Source organism: Pezoporus flaviventris, unplaced genomic scaffold (genome assembly GCF_033815535.1).
Source record: "Pezoporus flaviventris isolate CSIRO_AGI_PZ_B2104156 unplaced genomic scaffold, CSIRO_AGI_Pfla_v1 ptg000043l, whole genome shotgun sequence".
Taxonomy (NCBI): domain Eukaryota; kingdom Metazoa; phylum Chordata; class Aves; order Psittaciformes; family Psittacidae; genus Pezoporus; species Pezoporus flaviventris.
The window spans coordinates 2206787-2225243 of NW_026892591.1; the positions used below are offsets into that span (position 1 = coordinate 2206787).

Sequence of the window (18457 nt, forward strand, 5' to 3'; positions counted from 1 at the left end):
GGCCCGCTGTGAGATTTTGTATGGCAAGGTGGAATGGTTTTAACATGGTTTGTAAATTAATGGCGTATTTAACTCTGTACATAGGTCTAGAAAGTATGGAAACACTGGACTAAAAAGGGTCTATCTAGACAGTGGTGTATAATGACCCTGTTATTAAGTCAAGGTGAAGGGGGTTGGCTTGGGTGTTTCACTTGCAGGAAGCTTTGGGAGTGCCAAATAGTGGTGGTAATGGATGTCTCACGAGGAATCAGATTAATGTCATGTTGTACCAGTGTGATCCATTACCAGATGGTTCCTTAGGCTTGAAACTGCCATGACTTGGATGCCGTATCTAGGACACTAGTCACCGGTCCGTATCATTAGAAATGGTTTCATTTCCATGATGAATCCCTAACGTACGTGTAAATACATTGCAAAAGTGCGAAATTCTTCCCAACCTGGACAGTTGTAGAAATGCCAGTGTGAAAGAAACCGATGTCTCCCTTCTCCTTCTGGGTTTGCTGTTGTAAGTACTTGGTGCTCATTCGAGACGTCTTCACACCATTTCCCTCACCGGTTCTGCTTTAATACCCAGTAGTGCTGAGAGAGTCTTTATCACCTGGTAAAACGCTTGTGGTTTTAGTGCTAACTAAAACTGAGGCGACAGCTTTGTAGGTGGATGGTGATTTGTAACAACAGCGCTGGTCACGGTTCCTGATCCTCAGTGACACTTTTTGTTTCCGCTCTTGTTCGACCCCGCGTTTCTGATGTAGCGTTTTTGCAGACGAACCTCTTTGTGAAAAAGGTGCAATGTAAATAAAGGGAAGGTTTTGTTTTTCTAACCACGGTGTCATTTTTAGCAGCGGTCTTCAAGGTCTTTTCCGACCTCCTTGATTCTTTGTCCTCGGGGGGATAAGCAGGTAAAACGCTGAGGGGCGGCTGGAGGATGCGGTCGCGTTATGTGGATGTGCAGGTGGCGCAGCCACCCGTCCTTTGGTTTATTGTTGTTTAAGGCTTAAATACGGCTGCAATGGGCTTTCCCTCGGCGTAAAGGACACGTTTAATGCCCGCGGCCTGAGCCGCTCCTCCCGCCGCGGCCGCCCCTGTGTGTGTGTGGGGGGGAACGGCCGTACGTGCGCCTCACGGCACCGCGCCGCGCCGTTTCCATAGCGCCGGGGCCGTAAAGCGCGGCCGCGCGTACCGCCTGGCGCTTCGCGACACTTCCGGCCGGCGCGGCCTAGCGGCGGTGGCGGTCCGGCGGCGCCCCGTTGTCCCGCAGCCATGGAGATGCCGCTGCCGCCCGACGGTGAGCGCGGTCCCGGGGTGGGGGAGCGGGGAAGGGAACGGGGCCGCGGCGGGGGCTGACGGAGCTGTGTCCCCACAGACCAGGAGCTGCGGAATGTCATCGACAAGCTGGCGCAGTTCGTGGCGCGGAACGGGCCCGAGTTCGAGAAGATGACGATGGAGAAGCAGAAGGAGAACCCCAAATTCTCCTTCCTCTTCGGGGGCGACTTCTACGGTTACTACAAGTACAAGCTGGCCCTGGAGCAGCAGCAGCGTGAGTGGGGGCCGCGGCGGGCTCGGCTCCCCCGGTGCCCGGCCCCGGCCGGTGGAGCCGCTTTGTGCCCTCCCCGGCCTCGCTGTGCCTCGCAGCCGCGTCCCCTCCTCTGAGCGCCGTGAGGGCGGTTGGCTGAGCCCTGCTCGCGGCTCCCGGCGCCCCCCGCCTGCGCTGCGGGCCTGGCCGGCCGCGGGCCCCGGCTGCGCGGAGAGTTCAGCGCCCGCAGGGCCCTCGAGAGCCGGGTGTTCAGCGCAGCAGCGCCGGGGGCTGCTCGTGTGTTGGAGTCGTTCCCCTCGCAGCGCCCGAGGAGTTGCTGACGCTCCTGCACTGTCCACCCTCAACTGCACGGTTCTTATTTTGCCTTAAGCAGTTACGTAAAGAGCAAGGGTCTGTTTGGGAACCATCGCGGTTTTCACGTGGGCTGGTGGTAGCAGGTTTCTCTGCGAGGGTTGCTTTACAAGTTTACTTTGTCTGATAGTGTTGTGCAAGCAAAGTCAAGATATCGAGGCCACCGCGCAGATCCAGCCGCTGCCACAGCCATCTCTCCCACCGGCTGCACCTATCCCAGCTCCTCAGGGCACTCCTTCCGTGGAGGAGCTTATTCAGCAGAGCCAGTGGAACCTGCAGCAGCAGGAGCAGCATCTCCTTGCGATGAGACAGGTTGGTTGAAGAGAAGCACTCTGTCCAGGACTGCCAGTGGCTGTAGAAATGAGGAGCAAAGGGGGAAAGGAAGGTTTCCTTCTGATTAGTGGTGGCTGCTTCATGTGTTTGGGGAGGAGAAGGAGCATTGCTTTGCTTATTTTTGTTGTGTGGCGGCTGCCATCGTCTCCTTGGAACAGATCTATCTTATGTACTAGCAAGATCCATCTTTGATTAAAGCAGTTTATTTACTGTACAGAAAACCGTGTTGGGTTTGCAAAGTGGAATCAATGGTGACTGCTTTAATCTTTGCTTAATGCTGCAGGTTGCTGGGAACAGCAGGATGTTCCAGCTCGGCATATTCTAAGGTGGATGCTGACGAGGGGTAGGAGGGGACTGCGTGCTTTGTACTAACAGGTTTTTGCAGGAGATGTTCTGCTGTTAAAACTGCAGGGTGGAAATGAACTGGACTTTTTCTGAAGAACGAGGAGAGTCTTTATTTCTTAAAACCAAATAACTGACACATTTATGGTTGTCTTTGAGCTTAGCTACATGTGGCTAAGAGGACAGTGACACAGCAGCATAGTTCTTGAAAAGCATATTGGATGGGAGATAATTCTGTCTTACTTTATCCTACTTTTTGTTTCAGGAACAAGTCACATCAGCAGTAGCTCTTGCAATTGAGCAACAAATGCAGAAAGTTCTGGAGGAAACCCAGTTAGATATGAATGAATTTGACAACTTGTTGCAGCCAATAATTGACACTTGTACAAAAGATGCAATCTCGGTAAGTGACCTACGTCTGAACAGTCACTGTGGTTGTGGATGAAGTGTAACATGAATTTAGAGGTTGTGTTGTTCATTGTTGTGTTGGGTGGTCAGTGAGATTACAGCTGTTCCTTGAAAACTTCCCTTATTTCAGAGTTCTAGGAGGTCTGGATGATATGACTGCATTCGATTAACTTACAGTATTTACATGTGCTTTTCAAAGGCTGGCAAGAACTGGATGTTCAGTAATGCCAAGTCTCCTGCACACTGCGAACTGATGGCTGGGCACCTGCGGAACCGCATCACGGCAGAAGGGGCTCACTTTGAGCTTCGGTTACATCTCATCTATTTAATCAATGATGTACTGCACCACTGGTAAGACTCAGATTGTGGGTTTCAGTTCGCTGTTGTGATGAATCTGGTGAAACTCTCTGTTAGGTTGGTAGTTTGACTAGTCACTAGTTATATTTCATTTTAGCAGCTGTTTTAAGATGTCCATAGCTGGCACAAAGACCTAGTGCTTAATAATGGAATTCAGCTTTTGTGTGTGTATTTTTCCTCCAGACAAGACTTTACAGTAAAAATGTAAAGGAGAGACCTCTCTATTTTATGAGTCTCCTACTTTTAGTACAGCAGGAGCTGAGACAAATTCAGTGTTACGATGCTCTGAGTGTTACAGTGAAAGGCAGTAACTCTTCTCTTCCCATTCCTTCTTTGAAGCCAGCGGAAGCAAGCACGAGATCTCCTGGCTGCTTTGCAGAAGGTTGTAGTGCCTATTTATTGTACAAGTTTCCTAGCAGTGGAGGAGGATAAGCAACAGAAAATTGCCAGGGTGAGTATCTGGGTTTGGTTTAACCATATGCTTTGCTTGGTTAGGTTGGTGCTAGGCAAATTCACAAATACAAGGGTGAAAGAGGACCCCTGAGATTTTTCTAGCCTGATGGTCTTCATAAAGTCTGTTAGAGCATGTGCTTTAATTCATGTTTAAATTAGAACTTAAAAGCACCTAGGCTTTATTTAGAAGTTATCATAATGATGAATGCATCTGAATCTTCAGTGGTTCAGAGACAAGTGCTGATATCTTAGGGCTTTTGACAAAGCTAGAGACGTAAAAGTGCTGTGCCTACATTTTTCTTGTATTGTTCAGCATTTCTAAAAACCTTTCACTCTTGAATTTCTGCAGCTTCTTCAGCTATGGGAGAAAAATGGGTACTTTGATGAGTCAATTATTCAGCAGTTACAGAGCCCGGCTCTTGGACTTGGCCAGTACCAGGTTAGCCACAAAAGTAACCCTTTCCTTATTTATGGAGCTGTTTTGAAAACAAATTTAGGAAGTGTTTTCCTTTCCTTTTTGAAAGGTAAATGCTAATCCTTCTCCCCCCTCCCCTTGAAGTAATTTACAAGGGATTACAAAAACAATGTGAAATGTAACTCTGTTATATCAAACATTCAATAACCTGTCTGCTAATGCTATCCCAGAAAGTCTGCTTGCATTTCTCACTGCTACAGTCACGTACATCTTGACAGTGTGTTCTCTTGTTATGGAAATGAATGGTTAAAAGGAAACTAAAGAAACCACAGCTTCCAGTCGGATGCACTAAGCATAAAAATTGTTGTGACAGCAGGAACTATTAGTTTTTAGCATTAATTATGAATGTTGTTGATATTAGCTGTATTTGCAAGTGAGGCACTAGTATAGATGGTGGATTCCAGCCTGCAGAGAGTAGTCTGGAAATCGTCACAGAGTTACGTGGTGTGATTAGGGTCTTCTCCCTGATTATCCTGCATTCTCTTGTGTTTCCTGGGAGAGGTGATGGAGGCCAATGTAGGAGACTGTGAATGAGCAGGTGGGATAACTGGTTTGTGGTGGTAACTTGTTCCTCCTTACTTGATCTCATCAGGCTAATTTGATCACTGAATACGCAACAGTTGTACAGCCTGTACAAGTAGCCTTCCAACAGCAGATCCAGAACCTGAAAACTCAACACGAAGAGTTTGTGAACAGTTTAACGCAGCAGCAGCAGCAACAAATACAAATACCACCACTGGAGAATGAGGTGAAATCGACCCCCCCGCCTCAAGCCTCTGCAGCAGCACCAACCTCGGCACCATCATCTGCTCCAGTTACACAAGCAGGTACTAACCTGTTCTGGAGACCAGTGCAGAAGTCGGTGGGTGGCAACATGGGAAGAGTATTGTTCTTTCTTGCTCCTTCTGTAGTACTGAGGTGCTGTGCTGGTTTGGGTCAGGCAAAAGCCTGAAACTGTTTGGAGGCTTGAGGCTGGTGCAGTCTTCTTGAATATAAAAGAACCAGAGCCACAGATGTTAAATGGATCAGAAATCCTCTCTTCCAGTACTAGATTTTTGTGGAATGCTTACACATCCAGCAGAATTCACATGGAGCCTGTTGTAGGTGTGCTGGTGTCTTATTAGCTGCACGTGACCTGGGTGCTTATAATAGTCTCCAATTTGTTTCAGATGATGTTAAATCTCAGCTGCCTTTAGCTGGCTCTACAGAATATGACACATCAGGGTCTGGAGTGCAGGATCCTGCCTCTGGTGGACCACGTGGCCCAGGATCTCATGATCAGATTCCTCCAAATAAACCACCCTGGTTTGACCAGCCTCACCCTGTTGCACCATGGGGTCAACAACAGGTAAGAAACGTAGTTCTGAAAGAAGGCCAAAGGGTGGCGGAGGTTCAGAGTGAGAGTCTAGGCTTTGGAAGTTACAAATCCAGATTCAAATGCCAGCCTTTCTCATTCTGAGCTCAGTTAAAGGCAAAGTATAAATTGTACTTCACTTTGTCAGCCGTCACACTTTCCCTTTGAACAGGCAGAACAAGAATTACTGTCCTGAGTATGGAACTGTTTGGTTCAGTAACAGTTTGGTCTTTTCCTGTCTCTTCGCTGAAGCTGTGGTTGTTCAGACAGCAAATTCCTTCACTTATGTGTGTTGCCTACAGGCTGTATTTATTTGTATTTATTATTTAAAAGGGGGAGATTGTTTTTTCTTGCCACCCTAATTTTTGTAGCCTGATGACCAGGCTTCTTTGCTTCCCCACCAGGGACCACCTCATTGTCCTCCGTGGAATAACAACCATGAAGGAATGTGGAACGAGCAGAGAGATCAAGGCTGGAACAATCAGCGAGAGACACCTTGGAACAACCAGCCCGATCCTTCTTGGAACAACCAGTTTGAAGCCCCGTGGAACAACCAGCATGAACAACCTCCATGGGGTGGGGGTCAAAGGGAACCTCCATTTCGAATGCAGCGGCCACCTCACTTCAGAGGCCCATTTCCTCCACATCAGCAACATCCCCAATTCAACCAGCCCCCGCATCCGCATAATTTCAACCGCTTTCCACCTCGCTTCATGCAGGATGATTTTCCACCTCGCCATCCCTTTGAAAGGCCTCCTTATCCTCATCGTTTTGATTACCCCCAGGGGGATTTTCCTCAAGGTAAAGTGTGTACCAGGCCAGGTTTTCTTACCTTGTGATGCTGATTGCCGTTACGAAATTATTCAGTGCTTTGGGGTGACAGCTTATCCTTGGTGGACTGTTGTGGTTTTCCTGAGAAATGCTGAGTTTGGGGGTTTGGGAAGCCATTGCTAACAACTTGGTAGGAAATAAGAGTTGGATGCTTCCTTGCTTTTTGAGTCTTCCTTCCCTAATGGATGCAGATAACTAGAACCTGTAGTTCAAACTCAAGTCAGCATGTCTACCGGCTCCCCTTTTGTGACTGTTCCACTTTCAAATTAGTAAGATCAAGTTCCCTATAGCAAAAAGTAAGCTCAAGCAACATTTGCTTGTAAATTCAGTCTCTTGCACATGAGGCCACAGGTGAGGTCTCTTCAGGAAGTCAAGAGGGAGGACAGGCTGGGGACAGTTGTTCCTGTGCATACATTCTGTGCCCTTCTTTTATTTTCTCTTTATTTTCACTGAAAAGCTCCGATTATCTGCTTTAACACTGTGTGACTTGGTAGTGGCAGTAAAACCAGTCCTTAGCTCCAGCCCTCAGCTCCAGTCCTCCTCCCTTGTTTGGTTTGCTCTCTTGCTGGAACATGGGGTTGTAAAGCGTAGTCAGGACACTGCTTGCCTGGGCTGGGTGGCTCTGAGTTGGCAGTGGGCTTCCTTGTGAAGTCCAGTGTAGTTCTGCCCTGATGTAGTTTCTGTTTCACATGCAGAAGTTACGATTATTCCAGAATGATCCTCATCAATGTAAAGGCTAAAGATTGCTGTGGTTCTGTATAAGCCACTTAAAGAGCAATTCTGTTTCTATGTAGGAGTTGCTGTTGTAAGCTTAAAAGATTCTCATTTCCCCAAGTACAAAAAACATGGAAAAAGCAGTGGATTAGAGCTTATTGTGATTAACTTCTTCAGTAGAGATTGTTCCTTTGGTTTGTTTGTTTGAAGAGTTGTGGTCCTGAGTAGGGAGAACAGCTTTTCTTATCCTGAGCCAGCTAACATGGAAGCTCAAGAAAAGATGCTCTGGTTTGGATTGTGGTGGTGATCCAAACCATCATTGTTTCATGGGAAGTTGTTGGAGGAGGGGATGTATTAACACAGATGTGTAAAATGAGAGAGCAGTGAAGCAATGACAGCACAGACTGTGCTCAAGTTCTAATGAAGAGGAGTCACACAGTGCTGACTGAAGATTGGGCAGTGGCTGTAATGGCTTTTCCTGGGAAAACTGTTGGGCCTGCTGCAGAGGGTGTTGATTTTCAGTCTTGCATTTCTCTCTGTGTAGTGCAGGGAGCTCAGCAGGGTATCCTGGCGCTCACGGCAAATGGTTCGTCCATCAGGGACATCTCTGGTTTAACAGGATGTTATCTCTGCCTCTGCTTGAAATGCCTCTTTAAACAAAGTATTTTCTTGTCACCTACTCATGTGAGTTAATTCCTGCCATACTTATCTGGGTTTGTGTGTTGATCTGGCATAAAGACAGAACTATGGGTCCATGCTAAGCCCCGATTGTGTATTTTGGCTTCAGAAAAAGATCCCACCAGTAGCTGCCCTGCTGCATCTGAAACCTTTTGTCCTTGAGCATATCTTTCTTGTGGTACTTTCTGACCACAGTATGTCCCTAAGTGAGCAGTGGCTTAGGATTCAAGTATCCTGTTGTCTCAAGAGCGGTAGCTGTGGCCAGGGAGGGAGATGCACTGCAAGATACTGACAGATGTAGCTGTGTTGCCTCTAGTTCTGCAGTTCTGCTGCTTTTCTGGATCTGCTAAGGGTCTTTTTTAGGATGAATGCACTAATTGAAGTACATCTCTGATTGCCTTCCTTTCCCTATAGCAAAATAAAGTGTTTTAATCCTCCCTCTGCAGAAATCGGACCTCCTCATCATCATCCTGGTCACAGATTGCCTCATCCTGGAATCAGCGAGCATCCTCCCTGGGGAGGGCCGCAGCACCCTGATTTCGGGCCTCCCCCTCATGGCTTTAATGGGCAGCCTCCTCACATGCGGCGACAGGGCCCCCCGCACATGAACCACGATGATCCCAGTCTGGTGCCAAATGTTCCCTACTTTGATCTTCCTGCTGGACTGATGGCTCCACTTGTAAAAGTAAGTGCTTGCAATGGGTCCTGACTACTGGGATTAAAAGATCAAAATCCTGTGGTCAGTATTAGGGACAGTTTAATGTGGACATTTATCATTTCAAATCCTTGCATCCAGCACCCATTAGCCAGAGTTCTTGTAGGGGTTACAAGGGCAGGAGCTAAGGGAGAAGGTAGTGAAAATTGTAATGTTTTCCAGTGTTGTGTGCCAGTGAAAGCTGGTTGAGCTCATGTATGTGAAAGACTTAATTTACCCTTGAAAATCTTATCCCTGTTTTTAGAAAGTAGAAATCCCTGCTGACTTTCATGGCCAGAGGGACTTTGCATTTCTGACGTGGCCACTGTGTACTAGTTTTTGGTATTCGGAGTTCTTTCTTACAAATATTTTTGCAATACTGGTGTTATATATGCAAAGAACAATAGAGAACAGGAAATACATCTGTGCCAGCATCTTCAGGGATATACGTTTGTGTTCTGTGTTTGGGATGAACAAGTGGGTCTCTTCCATCCCCAACTTCATGTTACTCTCAGCTTTTCCCAGGCTTCCAGCCAGCCACTGTTACACAAAGGTGGATAGATGAGATCTGTGTTTTAGCTACCTGGTGATCCAGTTGATGCAGCGACCTGGGCAGAGCTGGCTTTGCTTGTAGAACCCAAAATGGTAGCAATAGCACGAGAAAGCGTTGGGTCACCTCCACAATCCTTATGTCTGGACCAGTTTTTATCCCAGTAGTGAAATGTGAGGTCCCTACACAGTTAAATCTGTATTTCTCTCTTCAGGTAGCCACCCCATGACACATGACACAAATGTAATTTGTTTTGTTTTCGGCAGCTTGAAGATCATGAGTATAAACCTTTAGATCCTAAAGATATACGTCTTCCACCCCCAATGCCCCCCAGTGAGAGACTACTGGCTGCGGTTGAGGCATTTTATAGTCCACCATCTCATGACAGGCCTAGAAACAGGTAAGAGTAGGTGTAGCTAACAATATGGTAAGGAAAATGCCCTAAGAAGCTGTCTCAAACCACGGAGTGCCTCTCTCTCCCTTCGCCTGTGTCTTGGTTCTTCTAATGCTGAAATGAGTGCTCGTGTTGTAACCTGCACACACTGTTTGATCTCATTGAGATTTGTGAGACCTTTTTGCCCAGGCCCTTTGTTCCCTACAAAACCCAGTGGACATCCTGAACGTCTCTGTTGATGGAAGCAGAATTTGACAGATGTCGGTTCTGTGGTTGATCTGTTGCAGTGAAGGCTGGGAGCAGAATGGACTGTACGAATTCTTCCGAGCTAAAATGAGAGCGAGGCGGAGGAAAGGTCAGGAGAAGAGAAATAGGTGAGGGATTCCATCTGCTGCCTTCTGCATGCTGTTTGCTTGGAAGGTGCTAGGAATATCTGGGGTTAAATGCAGAGGGGAAAGTCTGTTCAGTAACATGCTGATGGAGTAACTGAGCTTCAGCTTGCTGGAATTTCTGGCTAATCTGCAGAAAATGGTTTTTGCCACACTCAAGTTTTCACTGGGTTGCCTGCAGAAATCCAGTGCTTGTGTGTCACGTAAATTGGATCACAAGTGTGTCTGAATTTCATGTGCTTCTCGGAGGAGTTTCACTGGGGTTTCTCTGCTTTTATCTGGGCAGTGGGCCATCTCGGTCTCGCAGTCGGTCTAAAAGCCGCGGTCGCTCGTCCTCCCGGTCCAATTCCCGATCTTCAAAGTCATCTGGCTCCTATTCGAGGTCACGCTCTCGCTCCTGCTCTCGATCCCGATCCTATTCCCGCTCGCAGTCCAGGTAGAGTACAGCGGGCCAGCCCTTGGCAACTGGAGGGGTGGACGAACCCCAGCCCTCGGGGTTGGATGTTGCTGGGGTAACTTGTACTGTGCTCGCTTGTTCCAGGAGCCGGAGCAGGTCCCGCTCCTCTCACAGCCGCTCGCGGTCACGGTCCCGGTCGAGGTCGAAGTCGTACTCGCCTGGAAGGCGGCGCCGGTCCCGGTCTCGCAGCCCCACTCCTCCGTAAGCTTTTGCTTGTTGATGTCCTGGTTTACCTGGGTTGTTTGGAGAAGTACCAAGGGAGATTCTTTTTTCTAAGCTGAGTGTAATGAGCTTTCAGCAAATAGTAGAAAAGAAGATTGAAAGCAGATACAGAAACAGTTTACGTGCTTATAGAATGTTACTCTGTTGTGGTGGCTTTATATGCCTTCATGGGGAGCAGGAGGAATCCTCTGAGTACTCTCTGCTAGGAATACTCTAGTGTTTGATTTCACTTGTAGGAAGACACAGGTAGGGTGATTCTGACACCTTTCTAACACCATAATCTTTATAAAAGAACAGCTTGCTGGGTGTTAGTATTGAATATAAGTGACCCTGCTTTGGGTCAGAACAGTATCGCTTGTTCTTAATTTGTTCTTTTTATTTTCTTAGTTCTTCTGCTGGTTTGGGCTCCAGTTCTGGGCCTACTATTCCAGAATCAAGACTTGGAGAAGAAAATAAAGGCCATCAAATGCTAGTGAAAATGGGTAAGATCCTGTTCTGGACTCTTAACACAATCCAGGAAACAAAACCAGGCACCACACTCATGGATACAGTTAATTAATGCATGTTCATAAGGAATTATCCCTTGGCATTCCAAACTCAGCATGAGGATATTCAGAGATGCAAGTATATGGAACATGGAGCAGTGGTGATAGTTGCCTTTCTGCAAAGGATCTGGAAGACAAGGACCTGAGTTTGGCATCAGCTAGAACTTGCTACCCAAGGTGTTCCATCTCCCTGTGAGTGCAGCTCAGGGGTTGACCAGCAGCTTGGCCTCACACTGCCTCCTCCCTTGCCCTCTTAAAAGTGTTTAGGGATAGTGCTGGTGTTCAGTGCTTTTGAAACAAATGGGACAGTTCTTATGTTGTTTCAGGCTCTCCGTTACCATCCTGCTACATCGAATTGATACTCCCTTTTGTTGTTTCCAAAGTGTCTGTCTGTCTGTCTTCCGAATTCTAGTAATTACAGGATTTCAATGTTGTGTCCTTTGGACAGGATGGAGTGGATCTGGTGGATTGGGAGCCAAGGAACAAGGAATTCAGGATCCAATTAAAGGAGGGGATATCAGAGATAAATGGGATCAATACAAAGGAGTGGGAGTTGCATTAGACGACCCTTACGAAAACTACCGAAGAAATAAAAGTTACTCATTTATCGCTCGCATGAAGGCCCGAGATGAATGTAAGTGATTGTTTCTAAGTTGAAAAAACTCTCTGGACTTGATAGTGCTTTTATCCTGTTGACTGTAGCCTGTAATCCCCAATCCAAAGATGAGTAACTCTTAATTCTTTCTAAGGCAGTGGGTACAATAAAGGTAAGTAGACATAGACTCTGATTAACTTTTCAGCAATGGTGGTGTAAGTTCTAACTGTTCATTAATGAGCCTGTTCTGTGTAAGCCCCATCCTGATACAGCCCCAGGAGCCTGCACCTTTGAATGTTCCCCTTCAGACCCCAGGAGCAATGGCAGAGGCAGTGGAGGGAGCCGTGCCCCAGGAGGGATGGCTGCCAGAGCAGAAAGGGCTTTGTGGTCAGAATAGTTAGACCAGGCTTACTGTTCAGACCAGGCTTTTGGCCCAACCCAACTCTGAGTTTTCTCCCATTAGCACTGTGCTCTGCTAAAGCCAAAACCAGCAATAAACCCACTGTAGGGCAGGAAGGGTTCAGAGATGGAGACAATGGCCCAAGTGCTGGATTTTTGCAGAGTCTGTTACTAGAACTACACTTGCCAGTGACTAAAAGGAAAGCAATTGGCATGCTAAATGAAAAGTCACTTCTGCTTATGGCTGCAGTAGCCCTGTGTAATAAAATGGGTACAAAGCAAGCCCAAAAGGAAAAAATCCTTACTAACAGAGCCCTCATTCCATGAAACATTTCGGAGAGCTTAGGTAACTGCAGAATGCATAAGAACTCTTTTCCCTATTGTTGCAGTGAAGCGTGAAACGCAAGATCCTCCACCACCCGAATAAGACTCTCTGAAGAAAGATGTCTTGCATCTTCTACAAGACATTAAACTTGTATAAATCTGGATTAAAGTCTGGAGGAAGTGACAAATGAATTACTTTTAAAACTATGGTGACAAATGGAAAGCTATGACATGTATTTCAACACTTGCTGAGTGTTTGGATAAGGCCACTTGTTCCTATGACATGTCTAGCAAGTAAAAGAATTTCCATTTATTTTGCAAAATTTTTTAATTAGCTCCCCATTTTATACTAGAATTAAAGCCCAGCCCAGGTCCCTGGTGTAGGATTGTGGTTCATTCATTCCTGTGGAATACAGACATTATCTGATGTGGTTGTATGTTCTCTAGTTCCATAATGTATGTTTATTTCTCTCAAAAGGTTAATTCTATTTGAAGTGGAGGGGTGCTGCCTTGGGATCAAGTCAGACTGATGCTGAGCAGTGTATCCTAATGTCTAACTGGGGAATGAAGCATCTAGTTCCAGTACAGGTGACCTATGAGCACTGTGCGAGCTTGTTAGAACCTACCACCCAACTTTAACGCCCCTACACACCAGCCGCTGCAGTCACAACTCTGCTCAGAACACAAGGGTTAACTGTGCTCTAAGGGATGGTCAATGCTTTGTAACGGAAGACATTCTTTAAGCTTTTTATATTTTTGTATATACTCTTTAATAAAAGCCAAGTAGCTCAATAGAAGAGAATCCATTTTCTCTGCTCTGCAAGTTTCTGACAATAAAATGTTCTTGGAACCTTCCTTTAATTGACATGAGAGGAAAAAAACCCAACTATTTTGTAACTGTTTCCAGAGACCACCAGTTGAAGGTGTTAGGCCCTTACACTGCACTTCCACTCCAGAGGTCTGCGTGGTGGTAACCTCTTCCAGAGTCTTTTGTTTGTATAGCAGAAACCCTCTTGAAATCATTCAGTTAATATGGTGAAATACCCATTTGTTCTAGATCTACTGTAGTTGTGGAACTGTAACTGTCTGTGAATCAGCACACACCACCTCTGTGTTACCAACTTGTGAATTTTGTTTTGCCTTCCAATAAACACATTTTTTTTATTAAATAAAAATAAATTGGTGGCTCGTATTTCAGAGTCAGTGGATTCCTGGTCCATTGGCTATAAGCCTGCCTTGTATTGCATTTGTCTTCACTTTGTGTGTGTTTGGTCTTGTAGTAATCTGACAAGGCTAATTCTATAGAAACACTTTAAGTATAGCACTAAAGTCAGGATATGGTATTTTTCTTCTATGCTCCTATTCCTTGGGTGCTGTAGTACAGACTTTCACTTTTACCATGATCACAGGATAAAATGCATGCTGTGCTATCAGACTTACCCCACTCCCTTTGGAGAGAAGTGGGCACTTGGTTTTGCTGAACTCTGACATAGTCTGGCTGAAGGTTCCTGCCTGTCCCTGTATCACCTACATGAGTAAAAAAATCAGATCCATGAAAATAACTTATGTACAGTAACATCTAAAGCAAGCTCTGGCAGGCTTTGTACTAACTGTGTGAGTTGGAAGGCTTTCTTGTGGCAGCTGGAGATCTGTAAATACAAATTTTACTTCATATCTGAAGAATCAAAGTAGTTTTTCCTCCTGTGCTTTCTGAACTTCTTCACGTGCTTGTTCAAGTGTTAGAGGTGGGGATTTGTGATTCTTGATGTACTGCAAAAAACAAAACCCAACAGCTTCTTATTAGATCTTCATGTCGAGATCCCTGCACTTTTCTATACTAGCAGCAGAAATTGACCCTTCTGTTGCTGCATTAGGAAGATCCTCATTCAGCTGAGGACAGCTAAATGCTGCACCTGAAAAGCTGCTTTTCAAAATGGTGGCCTCTACTAAGCCTTCAGTCTTTTTTTTAATTACATAAACTGCTAATTTGTGGGTAATATAGGTATGGGAATTATAGTAGTATTCTTCTATGAAAAAATTTTATCTGATTAATAATATGTGAAGAAAATCTGCTGCAAATACTAGAAGCACTGACTCTGGTCTATCACAAATACCTCTTTAGCCTCTTCCAGGGTATGGTAGTGGAACTTCTCATTCTCTAATGACTCCACGAGGGATATGTGAAGGTGATGAATGTTCTCTACAAACTGCTGAGTCAGCATCAAGTGCTGTTTCAACATGGTGTTTAAAGCAAGGGCTGATGGGCTGTATGCTGTCAAGGCTGCAAGACATGGAGCATGTATACATTAGTGATATGTACAGTCAATAGTAAGGGCTGAATAAGTAGAGGTTGAATGCATAAAATACAGTAAAATAATAGTAAGAAATACGGTTTTCAGTACCTTCTACTGCATCCATGCTGATGACGTGACTGACAATAGGTATGGGATCGACGTAACTGTTTCCTACAGGTGGGTCAAGTACGGCCGAGGTGTTTGCTGTGTATTGGATAAAATCACAATTACTGGGGATTGGAGGTTTAGCACTAGAACTTGGTTCATCTTCAGAAGTCTCTTGGGCCATCAGCTGCTGTAGAACTGCCACAGAGCCTAACAGGGAATTCTGTCAGCAAAAAATAAATGCTAAAATAGTTCTAGAATCCCCCCAGCTGCCCCACAGAACCAGCCAAAGGCACAGCTGCCTCCTGAGAATGGGGCTGCAGTGCTCTCCCAAGGAGTAAATAGAGTGCAGAAGAGAACTCTGCAAGGGACAATCAGTTCAGTAACAACACAGCAGTATTGCTTACCATAGTAAAGATACAATCAAAATGCTGAATTCAATCTATGAATGTTCTTCAGGCTATTGTGAGTTCTGTTGCTAGCACCAGCTCATCCACCCAGAGTTCCTGTTGGGTTTGGTTTGGTTTCTTTCATAGCAAAAACTGGTTCCAAGTTCATTAATCTGTTGTCAAATCCCCATCTTTTCTACAGATAGCAGATTCAAGCATCGGGCTTTAGGAAGTGTTTAAGTTCATGTCAGCTGGGGGCAGCTAGTACTGAATCCAAGAACTCTTAACAAGGCATATAAAACCTACAAATGTAAAGCCTGAATTGGGCAATATCTTGTGAACCTACCCTTTGGCCAGCAGTAGGTGAACAGAGTATCCGTTGTCTGAACTGCAGTTTCTCTGACAGTCACTCTGTGTACCTGCTCCTGCTGCGCTCTGGCAAGTCGAGGTGACGATGCTGAAGATGGGCGTTTTCCAGATGATGTGCAGCTCTCCGAATGTTCCTCTGACATTTTTGCTACAGATTCCCTGTCTGTTGTGGATGGAGACCTTTCAAAGTCTTCAGAATACTCTGAATTAATAGTTCTGTCATCATGATCAAGATGATCCTGTTTCTGTCTAGGGAAATCTGCAGAAACTCCACTTAAATGCTCAGAGATTCCAGCTTCAGTCACAGTTTTTTCAACATCCTCATCAGAAGGATCCTTCACACCAGTTACTGCACTTGTCATTCTAAGAGAACCCTGGTCCTTTTCCACCAGGAATGTGTCTTTTTTTGGCTTTCTGTTTGATTCCTCACTAATTTGCATGTGTGTCCCCTGTAACACAAACCAGCTGTATGTTAGGAGAAGCAAGAAAATATAACCTAGAACATACCTCCATTATTCTTCATCTGTTCTGCTGCACATCACTGAGAGTCAGTAACTGAGAGTTTCTACTTTATTAGGAAAGTAAAATGTCACTTTTCTGTGTCACCTTGCAAGCTGTCCAGTGCTGTTACACTGAGTAAGGAAATGCAGATGCTAAGACATGAACTTGGTCAGGTTTCAGTAAAGTCTTGATCTAACCTTTCCTGCCCAGCTCACCATATGAGCAGAAGAGCAGTGTTTATTCTAGAATACCCGCCAAAGAAAGGCAGAAACGTGTGCCAGTAGGGAAGTCCTGCTTACTTGCTGCTTTAATTCTGCTGCATCACTGGTGATATTTGGTGCCAAATCATCAAGGCTCAGGATATTCAGTCTGAAGTCTGAAATCAAATGACATATTGTCAGGAGAATTTGCATGAAAATTACAGTACGCTCTCCCTTAAGCAAGAAAGTGGAAACCAGTACTACATCCCTACTTTGAAGTGTAATACTAAAATGGAATAGCAATCACTCTAAAACTTTTAGTTTTGAAAAACTAAGAAAAAAGAAACAGATCAACATAATTCCTTTGGTGAAGCCTTGGTTTATGTAAAATTACACCAGTAAATCCTTTCAAAGTGAGTCTTTGCCCACGCTCATTAGTCAATTTAGCAGTAGTTAGTACAACTCATGCCAAGTCTACTGAGACAGTATGTTAGAAACCTTACCATCTGAGCTGCTGTTAGCTGAATCTTCTGCATCAGCTGCTTGTGAAAACAAGTCATCTAATGAAGTGATTTCACTTCTGTCACTTTCCAGGGATTTTTGGCTTTCCTTGGTGTTGCCTGTTCTAGGCACAGTAATCTTTACAGTACTGTCTTTCATGGAAGATGACAGCGACAGAGATCTCACGTCATGTCGTAGCAACGTGTTTCTGGGTGGTGAACCAGCTCTACTCTCTGAGTATTTGCTGTGAAGATAAGATGCTTTAGATCCCTCTGTCAGTGAAATTTCCTTGGGAGATGGAGGAGGCATTCCTGATGAAACTGGAGTCCTCCTCTTTTGAAGAACATGAAAAAGAGATTTATGTGTTACTTCATTATGTGTAGATGACTAAAAAGGAAAACAGATTATAATGGGTAAAAAACCAGCAATTTTAAATGTGAATTGAAACTAAATCAGATCATGAGCAAGTCACAAATACAAAATTAAAATTTTATACCTGGTGTTATCTAAATAAAAAGTGACATACCAATTAAAACAATCCCATAAAAGCATAAATAAAAATCCATAATCCAGCTAAGTCTGTATTTACCTTTGGACCCCATTTAGAATCGCTTGCAACAACCTTCTGATTCTCATTCACACTTGAACATTCCATCAATTCTTTCATTTCCTCTTCATCACTATCCAAACCAAGTTGTTGTTTAACACTAACATTCTTTTTAGGGCTTTGGATGCTTTCCTCTTCCTTACAGTTGGCATTACGGAGGGTCATATATCCACTAGCAGTAGCATGAGTCTTTAGGTATCTCTTGCCCCTTGCTCTGGGTTTGTGACTGGAAGCAGAGGAGAGGGACTCCTCATCCAAAGGCTTCTGGCCCAAGTCGGCGTCTGGCACTTCCAGCTGTTTTCTTCGATTCATGATTTTGCTCTCCAGTTGTGCCACTCTGCTCAGAGCTGAGCTTGACCGCGTGTGGGAAGCGCTTCCCAGAGGGCTCTTTGCTACAAGGCTGTTTGCAGCCATCAGCGCGCTTCCTGGCATCCGGCGCCACTGGTTTCCATGCGCGCCTTCGTTGCGCAGCCCAAGCCTGCTGGGGCAGAGTTGCGCTCTCCCAGATTTCTCTGGGTCAAGCGCAGAGAAGTCGCTACAGGCGCGAGGCTGGAGGCTGAGGGTAGCGGTGATGAGCGTTCGGGGATCATCGTGGTGTCTCTGCAAGAAGAGGATGCAAAGAGCCCTCAGAGGCAGAGGCAGGTGGCATGGTTAAAATCACAGACGCAACCAGGTTGGAAAAGACCTTTAAGATCACCAAGTCCAACCTCAAGACCCCAACCCATGGCACTGAGGCCTCGTCTCCACGGTGCGTGAACACCTGCAGGGCCGGTGACTGCAGCCCTGCCCTGGGCAGCCTGTTCCAATGCCTGAGCACCCTCTGGGGCAAGAATTGTTCCTCAGCTCCATCTAAACCTGCCCTGGTGCAGCTTGAGCCCGTTTCCTCTTGTCCCATCACTCGTTACTTAGGAGCAGAGCCTGACCTCCCCTCACTGCAACCTCCGTTCAGGTACTTGTAAAGAGCTGGTTCCGCGCCCAGCTCCCCCGACCGAGCAGACCCTCCCGCTCCCCACAGCCGGGCCCCTTCCCACATCAACCCGGGCCCCGAGGCCGCCCCGGTACAGACTGAGCGCGGGGGTCGCAGAGGCCGGG

General features: G+C 45.8%; 2 protein-coding genes across 4 annotated transcripts; one reads left to right on the top strand and one right to left on the bottom strand.

Annotated features, from left to right (window-relative positions):
- Positions 1–1160: 1160 nt before the first annotated feature.
- On the top strand, positions 1161–13591 carry CHERP (calcium homeostasis endoplasmic reticulum protein). Of its 3 annotated transcripts, none has more exons than XM_061466877.1 (18): positions 1161–1285; positions 1364–1537; positions 2016–2197; positions 2826–2963; positions 3168–3319; positions 3665–3776; positions 4128–4217; positions 4846–5080; positions 5423–5601; positions 6012–6408; positions 8277–8515; positions 9341–9474; positions 9756–9842; positions 10144–10293; positions 10399–10515; positions 10924–11018; positions 11530–11715; positions 12465–13591. In XM_061466877.1, exons 1-18 carry the CDS (start codon positions 1261–1263, stop codon positions 12500–12502), a joined length of 2730 nt encoding a protein of 909 aa, XP_061322861.1. In that variant the 5' UTR covers positions 1161–1260; the 3' UTR covers positions 12503–13591. The 3 variants fall into 3 exon arrangements, with proteins under 3 accessions (XP_061322861.1, XP_061322862.1, XP_061322863.1); XM_061466878.1 differs by having other exon boundaries at positions 1246–1285; positions 12878–13591; XM_061466879.1 differs by lacking the exons at positions 1161–1285; positions 1364–1537 and adding an exon at positions 1665–1906.
- CUNH19orf44 (chromosome unknown C19orf44 homolog) lies at positions 13145–18013 on the bottom strand (the record flags this gene model as incomplete). Its single annotated transcript, XM_061466660.1, has 7 exons — positions 13145–14169; positions 14514–14680; positions 14802–14897; positions 15534–16005; positions 16357–16433; positions 16761–17091; positions 17348–18013. Coding segments are annotated over 7 exons (1896 nt in total), but the record flags the coding sequence as incomplete, so codon positions are not given.
- Positions 18014–18457: the final 444 nt, after the last annotated feature.

Excerpts from the sequence above, each read along its gene's own strand:
- CHERP (XM_061466877.1), top strand. The coding sequence starts at position 1,261 with ATGGAGATGCCGCTGCCGCCCGACG. Across the intron at positions 1,286-1,363 it reads GATGCCGCTGCCGCCCGACG|ACCAGGAGCTGCGGAATGTC; the intron begins GTGAGCGCGGTC and ends GTGTCCCCACAG. Across the intron at positions 2,198-2,825 it reads ATCTCCTTGCGATGAGACAG|GAACAAGTCACATCAGCAGT; the intron begins GTTGGTTGAAGA and ends TTTTTGTTTCAG.